The 26,359-nt window shown below is 35.7% G+C and overlaps 2 protein-coding genes across 3 annotated transcripts; one reads left to right on the top strand and one right to left on the bottom strand.

Moving 5' to 3' along the window:
* Positions 1–2,974: 2,974 nt before the first annotated feature.
* Positions 2,975–9,380, top strand: LOC122296247 (shikimate kinase 1, chloroplastic-like). Of its 2 annotated transcripts, XM_043105796.1 has the most exons (11): positions 2,975–3,100; positions 3,244–3,700; positions 4,502–4,554; positions 4,740–4,794; positions 4,877–4,949; positions 5,275–5,362; positions 6,237–6,319; positions 6,419–6,548; positions 6,656–6,734; positions 9,046–9,110; positions 9,203–9,380. In XM_043105796.1, exons 2-11 carry the CDS (start codon positions 3,487–3,489, stop codon positions 9,266–9,268), a joined length of 906 nt encoding a protein of 301 aa, XP_042961730.1. In that variant the 5' UTR covers positions 2,975–3,100; positions 3,244–3,486; the 3' UTR covers positions 9,269–9,380. The 2 variants fall into 2 exon arrangements, with proteins under 2 accessions (XP_042961730.1, XP_042961731.1); XM_043105797.1 differs by lacking the exon at positions 2,975–3,100 and having other exon boundaries at positions 3,111–3,700.
* A 1,207-nt stretch (positions 9,381–10,587) lies between these two features.
* On the bottom strand, positions 10,588–25,988 carry LOC122296246 (uncharacterized aarF domain-containing protein kinase At1g71810, chloroplastic). Its single transcript, XM_043105794.1, has 21 exons — positions 25,551–25,988; positions 25,412–25,456; positions 24,721–24,759; positions 21,535–21,705; positions 21,254–21,406; positions 20,962–20,997; positions 20,216–20,259; positions 18,852–18,942; positions 17,727–17,768; positions 17,489–17,597; positions 16,398–16,512; positions 16,267–16,316; positions 16,060–16,138; positions 15,153–15,203; positions 14,824–14,965; positions 14,634–14,678; positions 13,504–13,608; positions 13,356–13,397; positions 12,561–12,734; positions 11,121–11,243; positions 10,588–11,005 (listed from the first exon to the last, which is right to left on the bottom strand). Exons 1-21 carry the CDS (start codon positions 25,893–25,895, stop codon positions 10,901–10,903), a joined length of 2,106 nt encoding a protein of 701 aa, XP_042961728.1. The 5' UTR covers positions 25,896–25,988; the 3' UTR covers positions 10,588–10,900.
* Positions 25,989–26,359: the final 371 nt, after the last annotated feature.

Here is a 26,359-nt window from a genome sequence, read left to right as displayed (position 1 = left end):
AAAATTTTTGACAAGTTTAGGCCAATAAGCTTATGTTTGGTGTTCTATAAAGTGTGCTCAAAGATTTTGGTTAATCGCCTTGCTCCGTTGTTAAATAAGATTATCTCTCCTAAACAATGAGCTTTCCTCCTAGGTCGGAATATTTTTGATAACATTAGTTTGACTCAAGAGATGCTTCAAGCTATTAAAGTCCAACACATGGTGGGAATGTTGTTATGAAGATAGACATGGCAAAGGCTTACGATAGTGTTGATTGTGAATTTCTTCTATTTTTTTTAGATCATTTGGCTTTTGAGAATTTTTTTACTTACGCATTTGGCAATGCATTACCACTCTTTGGTATTCTGTGGTCATGACGGTATCCCTAAAGGTTTTTTTTAAAGGAGGGAAGGACTTGCGACAAGGGGATCTAATCTCACCGTATTTGTTTATTATAGTAGAGGAGTTTCTACTAGACTGACAAAAAAACTGGAGGAATTGGGAAAGATTGTTCCGTTCTACCATCCAAGAGGTACTCCTATTATTTTCCACTTGCTTTATGCAGATGATATTGTATTATTTTCTATTGGTGGTAAGATGTTGTTGAGGTCTATTAATAATGTTCTGAAAGTATATGAAAAGTGGTCAGGCCAAATGGTGAACAAGAGGAAGTCCTCCATTTTTTTCTCTAAACATGTTAATCCATCTCGTAAGCGTACGCTGCTCTAGGCTACTAGTTTTACGGAAGGGAGGTTTCTGTTTCTTTATCTGGGTGTATCAATTATTTCTGGTAGGCTTTTGGGTGTTCATTTTAAGGCTATGGTCACTAAAATTCGTGGTCGGCTAGAGGGATGGCAAGCTAAGCTTTTGTCTAGTGGGGCTCGACTTCTTTTGTTAAAGCATGTTTTTGCAGACTCCTAAAAAAGGTATTCTAGTTCACTCTCTTTCTATTTTGCAGACTCCTAAATCTATTTTTCAGAAGTTAAAAAAGATTATGAGCAGTTTTTTATGAGGTGCAAAGGATGGAAAAGCAAAGAAAAAATGGTGTTCTTGGAAGGCTATTTGTAAGCCGATTTCTAAAGGTGGTTTGGGCATCTGTAATTTGCAGGAGGTGTAGAATTCCTTACATATGAAATTAGTATGGAATTTACTCCAAGGTTCGTCATTATGGTCGACCTTCTTCTATACCAAATATGTTGGTGATCAACATATTTCATTGGTTGATTCTAAAAAAGGGTCTAAGTTTTGGAAGATGATCATGAAGAACATTCCGCTGGTGCATGCAAACTCGAAATGGAAAATCAGAGAAGGCAAGGTTTCCTTTTGGTGTGATCGCAGGGTTGAGTGTGAGCCTCTCTATGATCAACGACAAGTTATGGACTTGCCGAGTTTAACACTGGAGGATTGTAAAGCTGACATGGGTTGGAATGTGGATTTGTTTACTCAGCTTGTGGGGCATGAAAAAATAGAGGAAATTATTGAATAGTTAGGGAGGGTGAAATCTGGAATGAACTTGTTAAACTGGTTACAAAATTCTAATAGGAAATTCTCTACCCGTAGTGCATGGAACTGTATACAAACAAAAGGACTAGAGTTTCTGTGGGCAAAATGGGTTTGGAATCTTGCTCTTCCAAAGAAAGTTTCTGTCACTATGTGGAAAGCCATGCATGAGTGTCTCCCGCTGGATGATCGTGTTAGGAGGGTTGGTATTCCTTTAGTGTCCAGATGTGATTGTTGTTCAGTTCTTAGATATGAAGATCTTAACCATGTATGTGAGAGGTGAAGTTGTGAAAGAAATATGGCATGTTTGCTCTCTATTAATTGGAATGCTGAGAATAAATGGAAGAATGTGGAAGGACAAAGTGGAATGTTGGCATAGACGAGCTTGGTAATCATCTCATAGTGGACAATTGCTTGGTATCTTACCATTGATTATTATATGGAGGATCTGGTGGTGTTGGTGCAAGGCGAGAATAGAGGAGGTGGTAGAATCGGTTCAGACGATATGGTGCTCAATCCATTTTTGGCTTTGATGGGCAACCATTAAATTAAAAGAGGCTAGAAACTTCAGTCGATGGGATGAAGAGGTTTTAAGGTGCCTGAACTTGCCGATTAAACCAACTAGTCATTTAGTCATCTCTTTGGTCCAGTGGAAATATCCCAAGGAGGGCTAGGTGAATTTGAATGTGGAGGGAAGTACTTTGGATAATCCAGAGCCTTCAAGTGCGAGAGGGTTATTCAAAATTCAATAGGGGAGCTACTCTATGGTTTTGTAGTATCGACAAGCCATAAGTTGAACAACTATGCAGAAATGATGGGTTTATTACATGGTCTTCGACATATTTGCAGCTGGGGTTTCACAAATGTTGAAATTGAACTCAACTCTATGCTTGCAATTCATTGGTTAAAGACAAAGAAATGTGAGATTTGGTACATGGAGGATTTCTGGGAGGAAATTCAAAGGCGATTAATTGGTCTCAATTATTCATTTTTCTCATTCTTTTAAAGAAACTAATGTTACAGCATATGACTTGGCAAAGAAAGGAGCTCAAGGTTTTAACAGGTCATGGTATTCAATTTCGGATCTCCCTTCTTTCCTAAGAAGAATTATTAGATTGGATGGGGAGGGTTTCCCTTATATTTAGAGCAGTAAGAAATGGTGTTTGTTATATGGGCGCTTCTTTTTCTTTCTTTTTTTTTTTCATTTAATTTGTTATTGGTTTGGTTGTTACCTTTTGAAAATGAGAATTTTGGCTTGTTACTACGCTTTTTTTATCCTCTGCTATAATTGAGGATGATTTATAATAAGAAGGCTTGACCTCCATGGTTTTTGAATGAAAAAAAAAGAAAAAAAAAAGCAAGGTTGGGCCTCCAGGGTTTGAAAAAAATAAAAATAAAAAACTAGGTACAGGTGTTAATATCAGAAGGTGAGGGTGATTGCGTAATTTCAAATCATATTACCCCCCGCCAATGCGTGAAACTGTTCACCCCGGTGAATTATAAATTTATTATTATTATTATTTTATTTGCAGGAAAATATATTTTTCCCTCTCCTCTTCGTTCACCACCCCACTCGCTCCCCGGTCTCTCTGTTATCATGCGCACCTACTTCTCCTTTCTGGTACGACATTTTCGTTTATACTGTTTGTTTATCTATCTCCTCATTGTCTTTCAGCTTGTTTGTTTCTTAGGAAACTTTTCTTTTTGAGAGGAGAAAGAAATTTACTCTGCTTTACCGCTCTGTTTGGTTCCTCGGAAATCCAGGGAGTAAACTCGGAAAAAAACTGAAGCCTTGGAGTGATAGCATGTTATATTGGAAGTGGTGACAGATTGTGCATTCGATTCTCCTTTTGTCCCGCGCTTTCAAAGGCCTTCGCTTATTTTTCGCATCTCTTTTAAGTTTTTAGTCTGTTCTGGATGATTGAAGATTTGGATCCTGATCAGCGAGGATTTCTGAGTTTCTTTTAATCAGAGACGGGCGTTTTGAATATAAGGATTTTCTAGGGCATGGAGGTAACGTGTGGTGCAGCGCCGCAATTCTCTGCTCTCATAATCGGTTCGAAGAGCATTAGAAGGAAGCCGAATATGGCCGTGGTGCCGTCGAATCAGGGAGAGCTAAAAGAATGTATGATAAAAATATGTGATTTTCGCCGGAAAGGCATGTGTAGGCGGCAGAGGCGGTTCGATTTCCGGCTTTCGCACTCTTCTAACCATTCACAAGGTATATATGCGTGTGCCAGTGCCATCAACAAACTTTAGTATTTGCAATCTCATTCATCATCTCGGATTGAAATAATATTTTCGCATAATCCTAACCATTATCTCGATTTAAAGATTCAAAATTCGCCATCTCAACTTATAGCTTAATCGACATGTTAAATAATGAATGAAAAATAATTCACACGCCTTCTAGAGGTTTTAAATGTTGAGACTGATATCTTTTTGTAATTTGTGGTGTCATAGTGATAGACTTACATTTCTGAGTTGAGATCGTCATTGAATCTAGCTGATCTATTTGATAAAAAGGAAAGACCGAATTTGGTGCCAATGGTTCTTGCAATTCTTTGCAATTTTAGATGTGAAATTTGAGTTTTAAGTTTATTGTTTTATAGGTAAAATAAGATTTTATTTGATTAAGTAAATAGGCAAAGCCTACGTACACAGGAAGCAAACATGGAGACCACCTAATTACAAGTTAGGATCTAGTGATGGAATTTGTATTCATAAGTAATGAGTTAATGAGTAGATCTTAGATTCATTCTTCTCGCAAAAAATGTACAATGACATCATATAACTTGTCGGATAATGGCAAGGCTGAAAAATTGGAAGTGCGTAATTCTGGTTTACTGGCTATTCCTTGAATCGAAGCCTGCATTTAATTTCGTTTTTTATGTACGAAGAAGTTCATGCTAATGTCTTCCGGATCAAGTATAATGGATTTTTCGTACGTTTTTTTTGGGGTTCCAAAATTCTTGTCATCGACTTTTGTGATCATATTGTATTTGTTTTGTTGCTATTACAGTGCTGGAATCTGGAAATCTTTGTGCATCTTTTAACGAGGACTGGTTGTTAAAGGTATGATATATTTCATTATGCAGTCTACGGCCCAAAAATGCGCTGCACTTTGTATGCTAGTTTTGTGTTCACCATATTGCCTTTTGATTCGGTTTTGGTGTTTCATGTCTGGTAAAGAGTTTAAGGCTTTATGATTATCCTTTGGTTGACGTTGAACTGCCGATTGGACTCTGATGAAATTGCAGAACAAGGCACAAGAGCTCGCTTCATGCTTAAATGGACGATCAATATTTCTTTTGGGTCAGTTGCTTTTTTAACTCTATATTTGTGATAGCAATACTAGCTATTCTTGAAATTGAATTCTATGGTGCGTAAAACTCAGGAATGATGGGCTCTGGCAAAACAACAGTGGGCCGAGTTCTGTCAGAAGCATTAGGTTATTCCTTTGTTGACAGGTTTGTGATTTGAATATCTCTATATTTTTATGGAACTTGTATGTTTTAATTGGAAAACGATTATGAAGTTGGTTCCCAGGTAATCTGGTGGATCATGTAACAGCTCAAAGAAGTCACATCAGTGGCATATTCGTTAGGCCACCATTTAATGGCCTAGACCTCCCATTTTCCCTTGAGAACATATACGACACCTCTGAGCTGATTACTAAGTTAGGGAAGAGAATGAATGGCCTTTATTTAACACACGTGTACTGTTGCATTCAGTATGCTATTGTTGGTTGCGAACTCTTCACTAAGAAAGATGTATGTTGTTTGTGGGTACCAGTGATGCGCATGTGGAACAGGCTATGGGTGGAACTTCTGTGGCACAAATATTTAAACAGCATGGGGAGAGTTTCTTCAGAGATCACGAGGTCTGTTGGAACATATTACATCTTTATGAACTGCTGAAGCTTCTCTCTCTCTCTCTTCCCCGAGATCATCCCAGTGTTTCTTCCTTGTCGTCATCATAATCATCATCCTACCGCTCCACGATTTACCATTTTCACGATCTGTTTTAGTTCACTTGGTGTTAAGAATCTCAGTTTTAGTTTACATACCCATCCTTTGGCATTTTATTAATTTATTATCAGGATTCAATGAATCAAAATCCATATTGCCTGATGTATATTTGGAATCTTCCAATATCAGTTGATATCTATTTGTGAAACATTGAATTAGAATAAAGTTCATGAACTAAATAGTATAAATCTGCTGTTTGTTTGCTGTAGAGTGAAATAAGAGAGGCACTATAGATACTATGCTACTTTATGCTTTATGGTACAGTGATTAAACCCATCTTTTGGGGCTGCCGCTAGATTCATTTCCGTTTGGTTATTGCCAATGCATGTACAAGGGGTTTCTTCATGTCTTAAGTCTCAAATGTAGTTTTGAGCAGGAAAAGAAATGCTGAAACTTATTTCAAATTACGATGCACGAGATCCTTGAATGGGCATACCAGAAAATGTGAAATACGTTGCCCATACTGGGACTTTGGCAATATGATATTTTAAAGCTTGATATGGCAAGAGGAGCCTCTTATATAGATATTAAGAAAGTCATTTCTAGTCTCCTATATGTTTATTAAATACCATTAATGCCACTATTATCACTATAAGTGATCCATAATTATTTCAGTCAATACTTTGCTTATGGGTATAACTCTATCAATAATTCTTTTTTCTTTCCTTTTTGTGTTATTTCTACGTTTATGGAAAGAAAAATGAATGGTTTCTCGCTTTTCTTCAGAGTGAGGCATTGCGGAAATTATCCTTGGCGCCCAGGCAAGTTGTTGCCACTGGAGGTGGTGTAGTTGTTCGCCCAATCAATTGGTATACTGGGGTCGTGAATATTAAATTTACCATCCTCTCTAATGATCTTACTATTTATTTCATTTGTATTAAGAGTTCCTTGACCCTATTTTTTCCAAGGAAATTTATGAGGCAGGGGATCACTGTCTTCTTAGATGTACCCCTTGATGCCTTGGCCAGGAGAATTGCTGCAGTGGGAACTGATTCACGCCCTCTTTTGCATTTTGATTCTGGAGATGCTTACACAACGGTGGCTATCATTTCCACCAATCTAAAACCCTTTCACTATATTCATATTTTTAGAGTTGGTTTAGCAAAAGGATTCATGAATGTGTGACATCTTCAACTTCCCTGCAGGCTTTTGTGGGACTGTTTACTCTTACCAAAAAGAGATCCGAGGCATATGCCGATGCTGACACTACAGTTTCCCTTCTAGGTATGTCTTCTTATATCCACTAAAAAGTTTCCTATCCTCTTTATTAAGTCTATCACTTTCACTAGAACTGCTCTCATGTTCGTGTTGCAACTAGATCGATATGAACATATCGAGATAATTGGGGCATGAAATTAGTGTTGGGTCTAGGGCCGAGAATCAGTCAGTTCGGACTGAACAAAATTGACCGGACCGGATTGGTCCAATTTTCAAGAGACCAAACTCATTCGGAACTATTCCGATCTAGGGGTTTTTCATCCCGGACCAGACTGAATGGAAATTGAAAAAAAAAATTATTATATTATTTATATAATAGTTGTATATAATTAATTATATAATTATATATGGTATAAAAAAAATACTAATAGTCTAATATAAGCTATAGTTATACTTAGACTAATATAGTTATACTAAATCACTATAACTAATATTAATATATAGCTATACTAATAGTCTACTATTACTACTAATATACTATTATCTAATTTATATAGTTATACTAATTACTATAATTAATACTTATATAGTTATACTAAATCACTGATTCACCATAACTAATATTACTAATATATAGCTATATTAATAGTCTAATACTATTAGAATTTATATAGTTATACTAATCATAATAAGTTAATAACTAAATCCCTATAACTATAACTATATCTATTTAGTATGAATGTATTATTATATTCTTTAATGTATAACTATAATATATAGTAGTAGTATATATTAATATATTAACATATTATAAGAGTTATAGTATAAATTATAATATATAAATTATAATATACTAAATCACTGTAACAATATAACTAATACTAATATATAGCTATACTAATAATCTACTATTAATACTATTATATAGTTATACTAATCACTATAATTAATACTAATATATAAATATACAATATACTTATACAGTTTACTAATATTATTAGTCTATTATATAGTCTAAGATTCAATTCTAATATAGGCTATATAGCTATAACTAGTACTAATATATTAATACTAATAATGTAAAATATAGTTATACTAACTAATTGATTCAACATAACTAATATTACTAATATAATATAGCTATAATAAATTACTAATAGTCTAATACTAATACTATTATATAGTTATACTAATCATAAATTTATAATAACTAAATCATTATAAGTCTATAACTATATATATTTAATATCAATGTATTATTATATTTTTAATGTATAACTATTAACTATAATATATAGTACTAGTATATATTAATATATTAACATATTATAAGAGTTATAGTAGAAATTATAATATATCATATATGTATAAATTTATAATAGTATTAATATAGTTAACTTGATATGTAATATGTTAGTATTAAATCACTATAACTATATAGAGTATTACTACTATTTAATATAGTGTTACATAGAATATTAATAAATATGTGGGGTTGAAGAGATATAACTAATAATACACTAGTACTAACACTAGTACTAATACTATAACTAATAACTATATGTAATAATAGTACATCTCTTCAAACCCTACACATTTGTTATTATTAATACTAGTATATTACATATAGTATTACTATTATTACATATAGTTATTAGTTATGGTATTAGTACTAGTGTATTATTAATTATAGTAAATAAGTTAATAACTATTACTAATTTACTACATACTAATAGACTAATAGTATTAGCGTATTACTAATATATATATATATAATAGTAAACTATATGTATATATATTAAATATATTACAATATAATGACATAAGTATTAAACAAAATATTATTGGATTAAAAAAAAAGGTCTAGGATGGACTGACTGGACCGAACTCGTCCTTAGGGAGTTTGGTCCGGTTTAAGGTGGAAAAATCCCGGACCAAATAGGTCTGGTCTGGTCTACAAAACCTCCCGATAACCCCCCCCCCCCCCCCCCCCCCCCCCCCAAAAAAACCCAAAAAATTGGGTCATAGCCCACTTGTTTTATTCTCGAAACTTCTTTTGGAAGTCATGAAGCTGCAGTTATATGATACCACAATGTCTTGAGCAACATAAATCATATTTGGAGGTTTCATCTGGATGTTTTCTTCAATCCTTTTGGGTGTTGGAAATTCGGATTACATTATTGGTCTGTGCTTTGTTAGGATGCCCTATGTGCATGCCGCTGAGCAATATCTTGGTCACCAATAATATTGACATATGTTAAATAAAAGGATTTAAAGCCTTTGATTGAATCGATTCGTATCAGACAATGTTGTTCTAGTCTCATGATTATACACGAATCCTATATATTGAAAATTTGAATTCTTTTTTGTTCTTCAGATCTTGCTGCCAACCTGCATCTTGAAGATGTGTCTGATATCACGCCAACTGCCATAGCAATTGAGGTCCCTCTGAACCTAATTCTGAGTCGCTCATCCCTCCCCCCCCAAAAACCCCTAGTATATTTATTCCTAAACTTGTTATTGAATCTTGGCAGGTACTCGTACAAATTGAGGAATTTCTACGGGGGGAGAATGGCAGGTCCCTCCGAGTGTATCCTTAAATAATCGAATATCATGGTTTTTTATTTCCAAAGTTCTCACGTCGGTTCTTTTTGTACGGTTGATGCAAATAAGATAAAAAAAACATTAAGTTATTCTTTTCATCATATAAAATAATTGTTCGGTGAGAGACAAAATTTACAAGCGGTTCAATGGGTAGGGTTGTCGTATCTGATCTACAGATGAAATAAAGGAATCTATGGCAAACATTTCAAGCTTGTGAGATAATAGCAGGTTATAAAGCTGTACTATATCAAGAAGTGGCACAACTATAAAGAGATCTTATAAAAACAAACTCACAAATTGATATGCTTGATTTATTTTACAATAATAGTAGTTTTACGATTTAATGTAAAGCATCAATAAATGTTAAATTATTTTAATGAGATCTATTTGTGATTAGAGCTTTTCTCATTTGCAAGACTTGGGTCTTGCCATATAGGCTATACTACACTATTGATATTGCAGAAAGCTCAAGTGTTAATCATTTAGAAAAAAATAACAAAACAAAACAGCTGTGGTGTTGATTTTTATAGCCTTTATATGTATTGCTTTGACCACCTAACCAAGTCAGGTCAATGTCGAATGGCCCTGAGCTACCACCCCCGATCTCATAGGTTTCTATCTTCTGTATTTCCAAATTTGACGAAAACAGTAATTATCAACGCTATCTAATTAAAATTTATGGTGTGCGAGTGCTTTGATTTTTGAGGTAAAAAAATGTAGAATGGGTATGCTTGACATAGAACCTAAATTCAGCTAGGCAATCCCAAAACTGAAACAAGAGAATGGATCGGGAAACCTATTTGGCACATGAGCTTAAGGTTGGGTTTGGGTGTTGAGAAGTGTTGAAATAAGTTGTGAATAGTAGTGAAAAAGTAATAATAAAATATTGAATAATAGTAAAAAGTAATGAATAGTAATAAAAAGTAGGTGAAAAGTAATTCGTTGAAAACAGCTTCTGTGTTGTTTATTTTATGTTGTTCATAATCATGGCCTTGTGGATTCTGTAAATGTTTTGGAATTTGTTTCTATCTGTTTCGGTTGTTTTAACCTATATGCTCTAAAGGTCAAAAATAAAAGTGAGACAGTTTGGGCAAGTCTAGCTGCCTGAAGACCCAATAAAAGTTCGAGGGAAATAGGTTACTTCTCCTTACATCTTGCAAAAGTGGGGAAAAAAGCAGGAGTGGATAGTTTTAGGTTCTGTTTGGGTAAAAGAATTTGGAATTTTTTTTTTTGGATTTGGATTTCCAACCATGATTTTGAAAAACTTAAAGCATTTGAATGGCTTTGGTGCAAATCCAAATTCAGATTTTAAATATAAACAAAACAGGGGAGTTGTATTTTAAACACCCAAATCAAAATCCTTTTCAAACCCATGCATCTACAACGCACAGTAGTGAATTCAGAATCTACCACATCCCAAATAATCTTTACAAGGAGTATTTCAATTGCTCGCTATAAAGAATTTCTCAGAACCCCCCCTTCTAAAGGAATTCCAAACTGGTAGGAAGGATATTCAAAATATGAAACCTTTAGTAAAGGGGGAAAAAGTATATACGTATCTTACCGAACAAAATCTTTCAATCTTTACCAATGCATCATGTATTATTCATATCCAGAAGGTAAATGTTTCATAAAAACATTCTCCGGATTGTCCTCGCAGCAACACGGGAGCTCAACCGTCCGGCCAGATCAGCAGGTAGACCAAGTAACTGCTGTTGGGATTCAGGTGGGAGCTGCCAAAATATAACTCAAATAATTTCTCAAATGCAATATAGTATGTGTTTGCAACCTACACGTATATGTGTCCATGTGATATGCGTTTTAAGCAGGCACATGCTTGATTCTTACCTCAGAAATAACAGAGAGAATGGGTAGAATTTCTTGAACAGATGCAAGTTGATTAAAGACAGATGATGCTTCCTCTGGGCATAGTTTTTGATTCTTGTCTGGGCTGACACCACCTCCAAGTCCCTACAGAAGGAATTAATGCATTATAGTATTCACATTTCTTAGTGTACACCACATGCTAGATTTACAAGACTTTAATTACTGAGTGTAAAGATTATCAACATATGATCCACTTTTTAAAGTAAAGTTCATTAATCCCTTTTTCTAGTTTTATCTTTCCTAGTATAAAATACAAAAGGGCAAGAATAAGAAACACTTTTCTCTGTACTCAACCCTATGTACTTACAGTGGAAACATCTTATAACTGGAATCGTACAATTCCTTTGAAAATTGCTTTCCTGCTTAACAGATTTTCTCACTCATATTCAATTCTTTTACAATTTTATGAAAATAAATGTCTAAATATTTCACCTTTAAAGATAAGGTTCACAATTGGCACAGAACTTTAAAGGGCTCAACACTGAAATTTTAGGTTTCTGAAGGCCTAAGTGAAGGCAAAGTTCCCACAAGTATCGAAACTATGTTGAATCGAATGAGGTTATTTTAGCCACCAAAATATAAGTATGTTAATTCAAACCACTATATAACTTTGTATTTCAGCATTCTTTTGTTTGCCACTAGTGATAGCGTGTAATAAAATGGGTGAGGTTGCAAATGAGCAGACGCACTTGCGTGCTGCTCATGAATAGCTTAAGTTTGAACTTGGCTCGGCTCACCTTGTCTGAGTCACTTATTAACATGCTAGGCTTAATCTGAAAGTGGGCTTGATTAGTGAACAAGCTCAAGCTTGAGCATTTTGGGCTCAAGTTGAGGGCTCGCAAGCCCAAATAATTATATATATATATATATATATCTATTTTTCATCTCTCTTGTTTTTCAAAAGCTAATGCTTGCTTCAATAGAATAACTTCAATAGAATAACAGCATATAAAAATAGAAATAACAAAACTGAAAATAGAATTTATTACTCACTAACGCCTATCAAGATTAGCTGAAGGAATCTTTAAGAAGTTAGAAAAGTAACAAATTTTGAACTCAGATATAGAGCTCAATTTCAGCTGAATATGTTGATTAAGACACTATAGACCCTCTATGGAAAAGCCACTCCACTAGTTGCCACAAAAAGGCTATGGTTAACGTTATTTTGTATGAACCGTCTAATATACCAATCTGCAAAAGCCACTCACTAGTCGGTGCAGAAAGCACATTTTTTTAATAATAAATTACTAATTTCCAAAAAGCAAAGTTGATAGTAACATTAGGTTACTATAAACTTATGGCCTCAAATGTGCAAGCACATTGAATTCTCTCTCTCTGTCTCTCCCCTAGTCTTTTAACACTATATAACTGGTCCTTTAATGTAGAAGCAAAAGCTCTTACCCCGACTGAATTTTCAGTCTGTTGATACCCTGACAACAGCAGCAGAAGACGACTCAAGGTTCTCAAGTTGGTCGTGTCCTCATCAGTCATTGATGAGACTGGAATGAAAGACATGAAGGGTATAGCTGTAGAGGTTATAGAATTCAGTGTTGCTAGCCCAAGAGCATCCAAACCCTGCAGTTAATTGCTCAAAGTGATTGGACATAAGCATGTAATTAAAAGATGATGAAACAATTTGTAGGAAATACATGCAAAGTGACCATTCAACAAGTTAGATATCCATGAATTTGTTCAAAAATTAGAAACAAACCAGCAAAATTTTATTTATGAACCTTTCATTCACGATCGCGGCTAATCAACAGAACCATGGGTACTGTCGTACTGACCAGGGCAACATTCTCACTGGGACAGAGGGATAGATAAGGAATGGGTTAACAAAGATGCTTCCTATCATGTGCAACTGAGCTCAACCAACTGTTACATGCTGGCTGAAGGTTTCCACACATGCGAGGTCATCAGAAAAGATGAGGAAACTCCCCCAAATTTAGCAATTATGTTTATCTATTCTCTGAATACACTGAGAAAATTCTGATGGCTTTCTTTTTCTTTTTCCTTTTTTCTCTCTTCTTTTAATTCTAGCAAACACAGGGTAAGGTGATGAGTGCTGTAAAAAAAATGGGAAGGGTGGAAGGCACATGAATGGATGGTTATTGTAAAAAACCTTAACTCTAAAGTATTTGTTACAAATAGACATCAGTACAGAGAAAAAACACACGTATTAGTCCAAAATCCTACCTTAGCAATTTCTTGAAGAAGCATATCCCTCACAAAGGAACCCTGAGAATAAAAAATAAATAAATAAATAAATCTAAAAAATATTTGCAATGTTCACATGATTCTGCTTAGATTGAAAAATTAAAGAGTACGTGAAAATTTGAAATACCTTCTCAGTTAAAGTAAAAGAAAGGACTTGCTTAATAACAACCCTGGAATCAGTTTCCTCTGCTTGTTTTCTGACCAAGGCCTTCTCTGTTTTGGCACGGAGGGACTGCCATAAGAGTTATTTTAGTATCTGAAGAAATTAACCCAATGATAGTAAGCTATCACAGCTGGAAAAGAAACACAGTTTTAGGACTTTGTGCCCTTACTCGTCTGACATAATATTTAGACAGTGTTAGACATTCTGGGGGATCCAAACATGTGACGTTCAAGTCCTGTGAGTGCACATCATGCAAAAATACTGAAAGATTGGTGTACTGGTATAATATGATATTTTTTTCATGATTAATAATTCTTTATTAACAAGCACAAAAAGGGACTGTTCTCTCTTTTAGAAATTCCTACCGCTATTTTTCTTGCAGTGAAGACTGAGCACAGCCTAGACTGGATCTGTTACACTTTGCAAAGAATGGGGATGGATGGCCGGTAGAGTGCGATGCCTGGGCATCAAAGATACCAGGTAGGGTGTATACCTCTAGTGTACTCAGGCTATGCCTTTTTATGAATAAAATTTACTTTTAGCTATCAAAAAAAAGATACCAGGTAGGGAGAAAGCAGCTGCTGACTAATAGCTTTGTAATGTAACATAATATTAAGATAGTGCTAACATTAGGATTTGAAGCACATCGGTGGGGGTTCAAGTCCTGAGAGTGGCAACAATGTTAGACAGTCATGCAAAATACTGAAGGATAGATGCATTGTCTCACAGTGACTGTTAAACTCATGGGGTTCCAATCCCAACAATGTTATAGAATCCATATGCTTGCAGGCCATGCAGAAAACATTTCTGTCTCAGCATGATTGGGATATTTTGGCATACCCAAGAAGGTATATATATATTCATTCACTAAAAATGGCGCTGATTTCAACCATAAAAACTGGATCAGAATTGATTCTTTTAATTCTCTTCAGCAGTCATAGTTTTTTTTATTTGTACTAACATATTATCTACTTTACAACTTCAACAACAAGAAATGTACACATAACTAAAAGGTCAATGTGTTAAACATAAGATAAATTGACCTAAATGTGATATATTTGAGAAAGAAAGAGGAGTAAGATAGAAAATCTAACCTCTGTTAGCAGAGACTCTAGACGATCAATTCTGAAGACACCATCCTGAGAAGAAATGATTTAGGAATCAGGGTTATGGTTGACAAAGAATGCATAACGTGTATAATATCTCCTGCCAGGGAGAATAAGTGCAGAACCACTAGTTTATTAATAGACTGGTGAGAAAAAGCAAAAATAAAAGTCAGTTTACCTTATAAAGAAGAGTTTGCAAAGAAGCCTTTAGCTTTGGTGAGCTGTCAGTTAGTACTTTTCTAGCAATCCAAGGGTATGTACTACCCAAAACTTTGTAATCTGGGTCAAAGCTAATTGCAATTCCCTCCAATACAGCAAGGCTGAGAGCAAAAAAATACATTAAATGCATAAAGCAGAATAATAAGAATAATCATGCAAAGGGTGAGCAACCAATGTCATTCAACTACTCATATTAACCTTGAGAACCTTATAAACTTTCACAAACAGTATCGAATATGATGCACAAGAAAGAGATACATTAGAACTCTGCCACAAAAATATGACTACCTGCGAATGACAAGAGAAAAATATGAAGGTATTTGAAATTTGAACTTATACCTGCAAAAGAGATAAAAAGAAGGAATAAAAAAAGATCAGTTTAACTAATTGTTGAAGACATGGGCAAGTAACACAATAACTTGAGAGGATGAAACAATGAGCACAGAAAAATCAATGTGGCAATCTTAATGAGCACAAACAAAACAGTGCATGAGCATAGGTATCAATCCATTCTGCTACATGTTCCGACAAAAGACTGCCCATAGAGTAGTCATGCATTTAAGAGATGGCTTGAAAAAGAGCATAAAACTTAAAATGACAACAAAAGCAGTCCATTATATGCAATATCTTTGTTGAAATTCAATTTTACAGATTGGGCTTAAAGGGACCCATCCACACAATTCCTTAACAAGTCTGGCAGTACAGTGCGCAGATAATTGAACTTTGATCAATAAAGGGACATTATCAAGTTTTACAGCTAAGCTCCTATCCAATCCTATATCAAATATAAAAAATTCGAGATGAGATAATTATAAGAGAAAACATTGAACACTCGTGAATTTGATTGAAGCTTATTAGGCATATACATAATCTCCCAGCTCAATTGTGCATTCTATAATGTATACAGCACTGTTACAAATCCATGGTATGGTGCTATTGTGTATATGTGTGGACTTCCCATATCATTAAACTATACTCAACATACTGATATATAGTATTGGGTCTGATATGACATTCCATTCTTGATGTGGTATTTCAGATGTGCCAAATGAAAAAAGGCACCGGATCTATTAGAAACATTCAGCACACTTTATATTGAATAAAGCCCTTTGGAAAGAGTACCAACAACAATTACGCATCTGCAAAACTAACGCATATCCAGGAAATAGATGATAGTGGTAAGACAGCTCCTTACATGGTTGTTCCTAAATTTCCTAACAGGTCTCCAAAGCTAATATTCCGAACTCCTTTAGCAACAGCGTCCTGGAATACACCTAAAACAAAAAATGCATGTGACACTAGAACTCATTAGTATGATCCTACAGGAAAAGAAGTCAACACCATCAAATCCAATAAATGCAGCTACAGGGACACCTAGGTTCATGCAAATAGAGAGAAAAACCTGTTAAAGCCTTTGTAACAGCATCACTGTCTGCCGTCGGTGGAAGAAGCCTGTAGAGTTTGTGTTAACCAGCCTTCTAAGTACCAACATAATGAGTAAATCTCTACTGGAATGACAGAAAATTATGATACCCAAGAGTGACGAAGTCCTTTGACAATGCATCAAAATCACGGTTCACAAGGTGGAGACAGGCTTCAATAAATCCATCACGGAGTTCTTGCTTAAATTCACCCATCATACCAAAATCTGCTCGTGAAAAATGTTACAAGTTAACACATTTTCTTTTGATACAAGTTGTACCATATGATTAATAAAAGTTAATTTGGCATGTTATATAGCAAAATTATATTTTTACATGGATAGATACATCCAATGGATATTAAGCCAAAAAAAGATGCAATGTAGACAGGCTATGACTGAAAGAGCGAATTAAACACAATAAAATCTTTGCTGCAACAGTTAGCCTACAATCAGATCATGTAACAAACAAATCAAATTTACTTGAAAGTACAAGAATTAAGCCAAAAACGGCTTGGTTGGGTTATGCTGTATAAATTGGGGATCTCTTGGCATGTTGGAAAGGACAGTTTGCTGTGGAAGCTGATTCTGTTTTACTAATGGTGCTCATGGAGAGATCTGATCGGTACTTTCAGAATTGTGAGAAGATGGAGACAAAATTCAAGGATCTCTTCTTTAAAACCCTATACCAATGGATGGATGCTCACTGTTTTTTCTCGGTTTTAATTTTCAGAATTTTCTATTGTTGTTCTCATTTTCTGATTATGTGTTTTTCTCGTATACTACAACTAACTTATCTTATCTTGTATACACTTGTGTACATAGAAAATACTCTTTTGATTATCAATAAAATTTTCACTTATATATATTAAAAAAGAACATTAATCCAAAATACAACCAATGCACAGAGACAATAGCGATCAATCAATCTTCAATTCTTTTGTCCACAGTCTATGCCCACGTTGTGTCCCAATGCACAAAGCAATATACACAAATAGAAAAATTACAACTTGGTTTATGAAATCAATTTGAAATTGGTACTGATTGATATAAATGAATGGTAATGTATTGAATGAGCCAACTGAATCAATTGTTAAGTAGAACACTTGGTGTGAACGGAAAGAAAGCGAATCAATAATTTAGTTATGGACAGAATAACTTGTATGAATTTATGGACTGAAATGTGCAAACTTGTAACATATACCTAAATAAGCTAGTTTCCCATCATATGTCCGTAGAAGGTTTCCAGGGTGTGGGTCTGCATGATAGAAGCCATATTCCAGAAGTTGATTGAATGAGCAATAGACTCCAACCTATTCAGCAACAAGAAACAGAGATCTGATTTCGGTACCAAAACAACAAAGCTATATATATATGTATCAAAAAGCTACATAGAGTTATTATTTAAGAATCACATCATTGCAATTAGTTTTAAAAATGACCTCAACCAAGTAAAGATCCTTCACTTCTGACAACTTTCGCCCCTACAAAGCCGAGAAAAGAGAAAACATGAGCATAGTATGTGGAGTATATACATAAGCTTTTGTGGAAGCTTATGTTTAGAAAGAAGGAAAGGACTTCTACCAACCCTTGAATGATTTTTGAAGGCACATACCCCCAAATATTATGAAGCTATCAATCAAGGTATGCTATGCTACTCTATGACTGATTAGTTTTCCAGATGAAATGCAAGTAATTTTGACTCCAGTACATTGTTCCAATTCAATATTTGCATAAAAGTAGGGAAGACCAACTTCAAAAGACATCCTCCTTTTTTATTTTTATAATCTAGGTAGGCATCCAATAAAGAAGAATCCTATCATAGAATGGAACTCTTTTCTAATTGGGGGGCTTATCCAATAGAAAGGCCATGAAAATATTTTATGATAACCAGCATCAATGGATATACAATCAATCCAATATTCCACTTCCATGAGCAAACCAAACAAATTGAGGTCAATTGTCATTTTGAAAAAAATGAGGTTATCACCTTACCAAGAAGCATATTAACAGCAACATATGCCAGGTTATGTGATTGGTTGGAAGATATTTTCACTAAGGCCTTGAGGAAGAATCATTCTTCATTTCCAGTTCAAGGTTAGGGTCACAAGAGATATGTATCAATGAAAACAGTACAGAGGAGCCAACCACTTTTATTCTATCTTTCACTTGGCTTCTATTTTCACAAAGAATAAGTTTTACTTTTTTTTACTGGTAAAGAGTACACAAGAGCCCAAGTAAATGGGACATAAGTAAACAAATTTTGTAGAATAAGTTTTAATGAAATTTTCATTACTTAAAAAATCCAAAGCGAAAAACCATCTTTGTACAAATATGACAGGGAAACTGCTGTTCTCCACGTGGAATGGTTAGCATACATACAACACTTACCAACACATACCTAAAGTAGGTGATGTTTAATCAATTTCAAGTTTTAGCGGTACGGCCTCATGAGCACCATAGTGGTACAATATGAAACTTTACAAAAAACTAGCAGTTAGAAGCCATCCCAGAATTAGGTGCATGACTTAATAGTGATTAAAGAAAACAAAGATGAAAAGCAATACCTCCACCCATTCCATAACAAGGACCTTACGAGTTGAATGCTCCACATACATTTTTGGGACAAAAACATCTGGTAGTGCACCATATAATTGTCTGTTCAAGCATATATTGGACCATACTTAAGAGCTTCCATCATGTCAGATTTAATCTAAAATTGACAAATGTAATGCACAAAAACTTAGCAAAATAAAAAAAATATTTACCACTAGATACTTAGATGACTTATATTAACTAGCATACAATTACAATCAAAATGCCTATAAAATTACAAGTAGAAAACATGTCTGGATATCCAAATTGTAAATAATACTTGTTGGTCTCTAGAGTTAGAATATTTTTATCCAGAGACTTAATTTCTCAGATAGGCCATCATCCTGACAACTGAACTACCAAAGATATGGCCAAGAATGAAGTGTGGAATCTGTCTAGTTCTATGAAAACATGCCCGAAGAAAAAAAGTGCAACTTTTGTAACCATCTATTCAATGGCTCCAATCATATAATTACAGCTGGAGCCAGAAAGAAGGCCAACAGGCTCTGATTGAATTAAAAAAATATATATTAATAAGAGGTGAAAAAAATGAAGCGAAGAAAGCTAGAACTCTTTCAAGGTTATTGCTGAAATACATATCTGTAGCATATAAGATGTCAATAAGCAGAGGCAAATATAATTTGCCAATTGAAGAAAAACTAGAAATAGATGTCACTTAAGTGCTTAGAGACAAATTGAAACAACAGGTTTAAGGTAATGAAAGAGGCAGAGAAATAAATAAGGAAGTGGCTCGTGGCACCGTGGGCACCTCTTTACAAGATTGGCAAGAACATGCATCTGTTCATTGGGGTACAATTTGGATGCAAGATTTTAAGAATTTGCATATTCAGAATGGATGGGCATTTTAAGAAATTTTATATCCAGCATTGGCCATGGTTAAAATGGTACTAATGCTCCAATCCATGTAACTTATCAATAGGTAAATTTGGATGCCCAAATCGATGAAAAATAAAACCTAGATGAGAAAGATTTTGTAAGTGGCAAAAGTAATGATGAGGGAATGTCAATACGATTTATACCACCCATAAATGACCATTTCAACAAACTCCAATCAACAACTATATTCAGATTAAACATTCGATAAAGAAACACATAGAAAGTGCATTGACAATATCAAGGTTGTAAGCTTATAAGCTTGATTCTTTAATATACACATCCATATTAATTAGTTGAAACAGTTGCAGATACCTCCTTATACTGAAAACCATATTTACATGAAACATTAAACGTATCACTGATCTTACTTAAAAGGATTTTAAATTCACAATATGTTTTTTACAATGAAAATTTTCGGTCATTAAAATTATGCTCTTACCTAAATTTGAGACCATTGTTTGCTTCTTTCATGTAATCCATCTCCTGCATTCAATGTGATTTACCTGTATTCAATTTAAAGCTCTAAGAATATTCCTCGTGCATAAAAAATATTTTATGAAAAACGTTCCCATATGCTTTACCAACAGCGATACTGTGTCAACTACTTAATTTCGCAGTTTCTTCTTTCTCTGTGTGTGTATGTGTGCGTGTGCGCGTTTAAGCTACCAACAGATGAAATGGACCCATAGAATAAGTCAATGAAGTTAACTTGTCTCTTAAAAGATAAGTATCTGATGACACCTAAGGTGTTCCTTATGCAAATGGACCAATAATTTGGTTCAAACACATACATAACAAAACACAATTTTTTGCATAAGTCTCTAAGAAAAGTACTACTTACATAATCTTTGACCAGAAAAGCACTACTTCAATGGCATGGCCCTCCACGAGTTCCTTGTCTCTATCGTGCCTACCTAGTTAGGGCATCTTGCCTATTTGTAATACTGGTTTTTGCTACTTGATTAATAAAATTTGTTTATTCATCAAAAAAAAAAAAAAAAAAAAGATTTATGATTCCAGTATTACAAGGTATCTTTCAGTTATGGTATGTAGTAGACTCAGTTAAGCTCTAAGCAAGAAAAGTAGCATTTATTAATGGACTAGCACTCCTTTCCTACATTCCTCCATGTCACGATTTATACTTGGCTAAATAAAAAAATGTCATAAAAAACTATAAAGATATACCCGAAAAAGACTTGATGCCCATTCATCAACAACTGCCTGCAAATTGAAGGACATGTATCTCAGTTATAACAATCCAGCTTGAGAAGGAAGCATAAACAATAGTTTTTTGATACTTAATAGAACTCAGTACAATATTTCTTCATAAAAGATGCTCTCATAATCAATGGAAATTATCAAAACAGTCATAAGAGCCATTCAATACGGTTAACAACATCATATTAAGCCCAACTCCTTATTTCCAACGCAATAGAAGTCGAGGGTGCTTTAATCCAACTTTCATGTTGCAGCATACCTGAAGATCTGTGTTCAATTTTCCTGCTCTCCTAAGTAATCCCGCTAGAAAACGTAATATTAGAATGTCTAGGGATATCACAGCTTGAACCCCTGGTCTTTGCACTTTAACAGCGACAACCTCTCCCCCACGACGAAGTCTAGCTTGATAAACCTAATATTTGAGAGAAGAGAGAGACTGAAGAAAGTTTGAATTGTGAGGCTAAATACAAAATCAGAGCTTAATTATGAGAAAGAGACCACCAAAAATGTCCAAGATTGTGAAAATGACCAAATACATACCTGCCCAAGGGAGGCTGCAGCTATAGGCTCTGGTGAAATTTCTGAAAAAATGTCATCTAAAGGTAAACCAAGCTCTTTTTCTATTGTGTTGAAAGCAACTTCAGTGGAAAATGGACTAATTTGATCTTGCAACAGCGAGAGCTCATCCAAATATGAGGGAGGTATCAAATCCTACCAAAAGATATAATAAATAGGATCATCTTAAAAACAGTTATGACATAATGTCTCAAAAGATGCTAGGTTACAAATCTCAATAAAAGCATTGATTTAGGTTGTGATGACCCGCTTTTGAGCGTATTTTCGCTGAAATAATTGTTTTTATTTTAATTAATATATAGTTTAATTATTTTAATTTAATTGCGTTTTTTAAAATTGGTTTTTAATTTATTTGATGTTGTGTTTTATTTCTTTAAGTTGTTTTGTGGTTTTTAATCTTTTTGGCGGTTTAGTTTCGTTTCCCGGAATGAGGATTGGACCTCATTTCTTTTTACATCTTTTTCCTTTTTCTCTTTTTTCCTTTTTTTCTTTTTCCCTTCTTTTCTTTTTCCTTTCTTTTTCTTTTTTTCTTTTCTTTTTCTTTTTTCTTCTTTTTCTTTTTTTCCTTCCTGCTCCCGCGTCGTCCCCCCCCCGATCTCTCTCTCTCTCTTCTCTCTCCTCACCCACGGCCGGAAACTTCAACAGCCCAGACCGCCGCCGTCCGGCCACCGTTTGGCCCACCGCCGGTCTCGTTCGAACCCCCTCCCTCCGGTGCACCTTCCCACCAAATATCTTCCCCTGCCGGCCGGCCGTTTGGCCGGAAAAGCCATTTGAAGCCCCACGGTTTTTCCTCCGTACCGCCGCCGTGGCTCCACCTCCGGCCACCATTTCTTTACCACTTCATCACCGGTCTCTTGCAGTCCTAACCCACCCATTTTCGGCCTCCAACGACCACCGGAACAGCTCCTACAAGCTTAGTTTCCGATTTGCACTTTCCGGCCATTTCCGGCGATTCCGCCGCCACCCACGGCCGTTCATCACTTCCAATAGCTTCACAACCATCCCTAGACCATTCCCTACCAATTTCGTGTCCTAGTTTGTCCCCGTTCAAAAGTGGGTTTTTCAAACCCACGGCCACAGTGAATTTTCACTGTGACGTTGCTTTTCCGCCGCCGTTTGCAACGCCGCTTGTTTTCTAAAATTACCGTATAGCGCTGTAAGTATTTTCCAAACCCTATTTTCAGATTTAAAAATATATTGCTCATTCAATTATTTAATTTGCTGGTTGGTTGATTCCGGACTGAGTCCGAGGAGTTCGGGGGTCGGATGGATGGAGGACGGAGTTGCTTGTTTTATTGTTTTATGATGGTTTGTTATTTTATTATGCATTGATATGGCATTTCATGGTGCATGCACGTGTGTTTTTGTTTATGTGTGAAAAGCCTGTGTATTGGCGTAAGTGGTCTTACGGGTGCGTGTGTATCACGACCCCAAGCCGGGATGGGGTATTATCCCGGTGGAGCTCCTCTGGTCACTCGGGAGTGGAATAAACTGAGTGATGTCCCCTGAGTTGTCGCTAGACGACGGGAGCGGGGGCTAGGGGTTGCTTGGCTACGAACGCGCCGGGCGCGGAACCGAGCATCGCTCTACGCACCGACTCCGTGGCCCTTCGCTGGTGAGGGCTAGAGGATGCTTGGCTACGAACGTGCGGGGCACGGAACTGGGCATCACTCGTTAGGTGTCACATGCGTGGTGGTACTCTGCGGTGTGGCACTGGAGCCAGGGTGTGCAGATGACCCCTAGGGGAGGTCATGGTGCATACGGATAAAATATGTGATTTTGGCGTGTGTGGAAAACTGTGTCTTTGGGTTTTGTGCATTGGGCATGGTTCATGCATATTGTTTGAGTTCCATATGTGTTATTATCTGGTAGTGTTTGGGTTTTACTTACCTGCGGTACCATTTTTGGTTCCGTAGCTTTTGGTGCAGGAGATGAGGATGAGGAGGAGGAGGCTGAGCCCGAGGATGCGGCTCCGCCGGGTTGCTGATGTTATGCTTTTCTTTATGGTTTTAAAACTGTATTTGTATTTTGTAATATTTTATCTATGTACGTTTTAAACAGCTTGTATTACGTTAAGAAAAATTCTGGTACTTAGTTATGACTTTCGTTATCCGCTGCGTGTTCTTTCGTGCACATTTGTTGCCTTTGCACACACTCGGCACCCGTCGATAGGATGGTGACCCGGGTTGTCATCATCCGGACGTCTCGATTTCCCCGTGTTCGGGCGTGGGGATTTGGGGGCGTCACATAGGTTACAAATCACCATCCCCATGCTGGACATAAGCCTTTAGAAGCTGAATATTAGCTTCACTCATTTCTAGCCTACTGTGACCTTAGTTCAAGACATAACTATACTAATCCATCATAATTTCTTTCAAACTTCAGTGATCCAAGGTCTGTGTTAGGCCAACACAACTGATGTATTGCAGTCAAAGAAACATCCACCTATTTGTTTTGTCACAAAATTTTTATTTTTATTTTTTGTTAAATTGTGGAGTAACATTTTTATGGGGAAACTAATTGAAGCAATAGTCCTCAATATTTCTCCCATCATTCCAAGCTTTGAGAATAAAATCTATCATGAAGAAGAAAACATCTTTGACATCCTACATATTAGAGAGAAGAATAGTCTCTATTGCAAATGTTACATCCTTGATTTACAGGCGCATCCAAATAGCATTTCATATGGGGACCTGACACCAAGAAACTATGAGAAACTTGAACAGAACATTTCTATCAACTCTTCAAAGGGAATGCCAAGAAGTTTACAAGAACTCAGAAGGGTTCACTGAACTAAAATGGTTTTATGTGTATAAGTCAAGCCCCAACGTGAAAAAGTAAAATCAACATAATAAATAAGAACTTGCAGAGCTGTGAAGTCCTTTGGTGTTTGTATTGTAAGTATAGTTGAATAATAAGACAAAGGCCTTCAAATAAGAAAGCTCCATCACCAATTAAAAAGAACAAGAGTGTTTAACATATCATGATAGAAAAGCCTTTGGACTGAAGTCTCGAGTGATAGCAATTGATAATACAGCAAGCAGACCCACTTGCAAGTGCACTCTAATAGCTAAGAAATGCTGAATTTCTGAGATTGATAAAAAGAAAGGGACAGTAGAAAGCCCTTGCATGGAGCATATGTCAACTTACAGGTCTGGATGAGATAGCCTGAGCAACTTTGATATATGCCTACAGGGAAAAGGTAATGAAAATAATAAATCATTGGAAGGACACATAATAAGAAGGAAGCAACTATAAAAAACCACAAGTCCTCGGTATTTTAGATCTTAATAATTTCAAATGAGTTTTATAACAGTAAATGTATAAAGAATAGAAACGCATAACGTTGATTTTATGTCGGTTCTTCCCATTTTTATCAAATTTCATTTATGTATAGCTTAGATTCGACATCATAAAAGTGCACAATTTGGAACCTTGGACTAACCTTTAAAGACTCTTTCATTTGTGTTAAGAAAGTCTCACTTACAATGAAAACTGAATATTAGGTTTGCTCTATCCGAATTTTGCTTTCTCACTATCCACTGACAGAGGTCGAAGATAGTATATCTAATTATTTTCGGTTAGTGAAAATAGAGCCATCAATAATAACCTCTGTAGTTGCGTGAATTTCTTACCATAACGCACCTTATACATAACAATTTGAAATAATCGTGATAGTGTTAATTAACAAACAAGCTAGTTGAAATATATCACCTACAAAATTTGACAAGGAATTTCAAGCGTTCCAATAAAACTTTCAAAAACACATTGAGAAAAATAGGCAAGACAGAGCAGAGCAAGTTCAGAAGGAGTAAATTTATGTCTAATAACCAAGACGCACCGGACCAAGTTCCACTAGTATTTGCCGAAGCTCTGCGGCCCTAACCTGCATCAGAAAACCATGAAGATTACCGTCAAGGAACTCGAAGAACAATGGAAGTACAAACAAATGACCTTAGTTTCAACCGAATTAGACTTGCCTCGAACATCAAGTCGGCCTTCTCCGTGACCCGGTCGAGGTACCGGAGGGCGAACCATTTTCCGAAAGTCGTCCCAATCTGAAAGAGGCGGCGAAAGAGAACCAGCGGTTTCCTCCTGTAGATCGCGGCAATCTTCGAGACGTTGTAGTCGGTCAAGGAATCAGCCTCGAAGGCGGTGAGCTTGAAGAGGTAACCGGAGCGCTTGGTGAATGCGTCGACGTCACCATTGCCGGCAGCGCATCGAAGTGTACGGCGAGGCACAATGGTACGATGACGGTGAAGGAAAATTTTGGATCGATTGGGAGTGAGAGGATTAATGGCCAGGAAGGAGGGGTGGAGTAGCATTGTTGCTCTGGTATGGTGGGAAAGACCGTGAATTGGCCGTTGCAAACTTGCAAGAAGATACTGTGCCGGTTTTTTTTTTTTTTCCTTCTTTTGGAAAAGAAACGTACAAGGAAACGTCTCTTTTTGTGGTCCTTGTAATTTTATCCTCCACATTTTTTCTTTTTCTTTTTTCTCCTCCATCTGTTATTTTCTTGTATTGTATTTTTTTTTTTAAAAAAAAAAATTTGAAGGTCACTTCTTATTATTGTATTTTATTTATACTTCTTTATTATTTTTTATTAATTTATTTTTAGAAATAATTGTCTCAATCCAAACTTCCAAAGAGCAATATGGCCGATAACAACTAATTCCTTTATTAGAAAAAACACCATAAATTGATAAAGGCTTGTATCCATAGGTATACATATACTCAGCCTAATAATAATAATAATAGAATTAATAATAATTTTTTTTAGGAAAGTAGT

Source organism: Carya illinoinensis, chromosome 15 (assembly GCF_018687715.1).
Source record: "Carya illinoinensis cultivar Pawnee chromosome 15, C.illinoinensisPawnee_v1, whole genome shotgun sequence".
In the NCBI taxonomy this organism is placed as follows: domain Eukaryota; kingdom Viridiplantae; phylum Streptophyta; class Magnoliopsida; order Fagales; family Juglandaceae; genus Carya; species Carya illinoinensis.
Note: the sequence above shows the minus strand (reverse complement) of the source record. Positions and strands in the feature narration are given on the sequence as shown.

Excerpts from the sequence above, each read along its gene's own strand:
- LOC122296247 (XM_043105796.1), top strand. The coding sequence starts at position 3,487 with ATGGAGGTAACGTGTGGTGCAGCGCCGCAATTCTCTGCTCTCATAATC. Across the intron at positions 3,701-4,501 it reads CTCTTCTAACCATTCACAAG|TGCTGGAATCTGGAAATCTT; the intron begins GTATATATGCGT and ends TTGCTATTACAG. Across the intron at positions 5,363-6,236 it reads GTTTCTTCAGAGATCACGAG|AGTGAGGCATTGCGGAAATT; the intron begins GTCTGTTGGAAC and ends GCTTTTCTTCAG.
- LOC122296246 (XM_043105794.1), bottom strand. The coding sequence starts at position 25,895 with ATGCTACTCCACCCCTCCTTCCTGGCCATTAATCCTCTCACTCCCAAT. Across the intron at positions 14,966-15,152 it reads TTTTCTCTTGTCATTCGCAG|CCTTGCTGTATTGGAGGGAA; the intron begins GTAGTCATATTT and ends TTTTGCTCTCAG. Across the intron at positions 12,735-13,355 it reads TTCTTCAAGAAATTGCTAAG|GGTTTGGATGCTCTTGGGCT; the intron begins GTAGGATTTTGG and ends AATTAACTGCAG.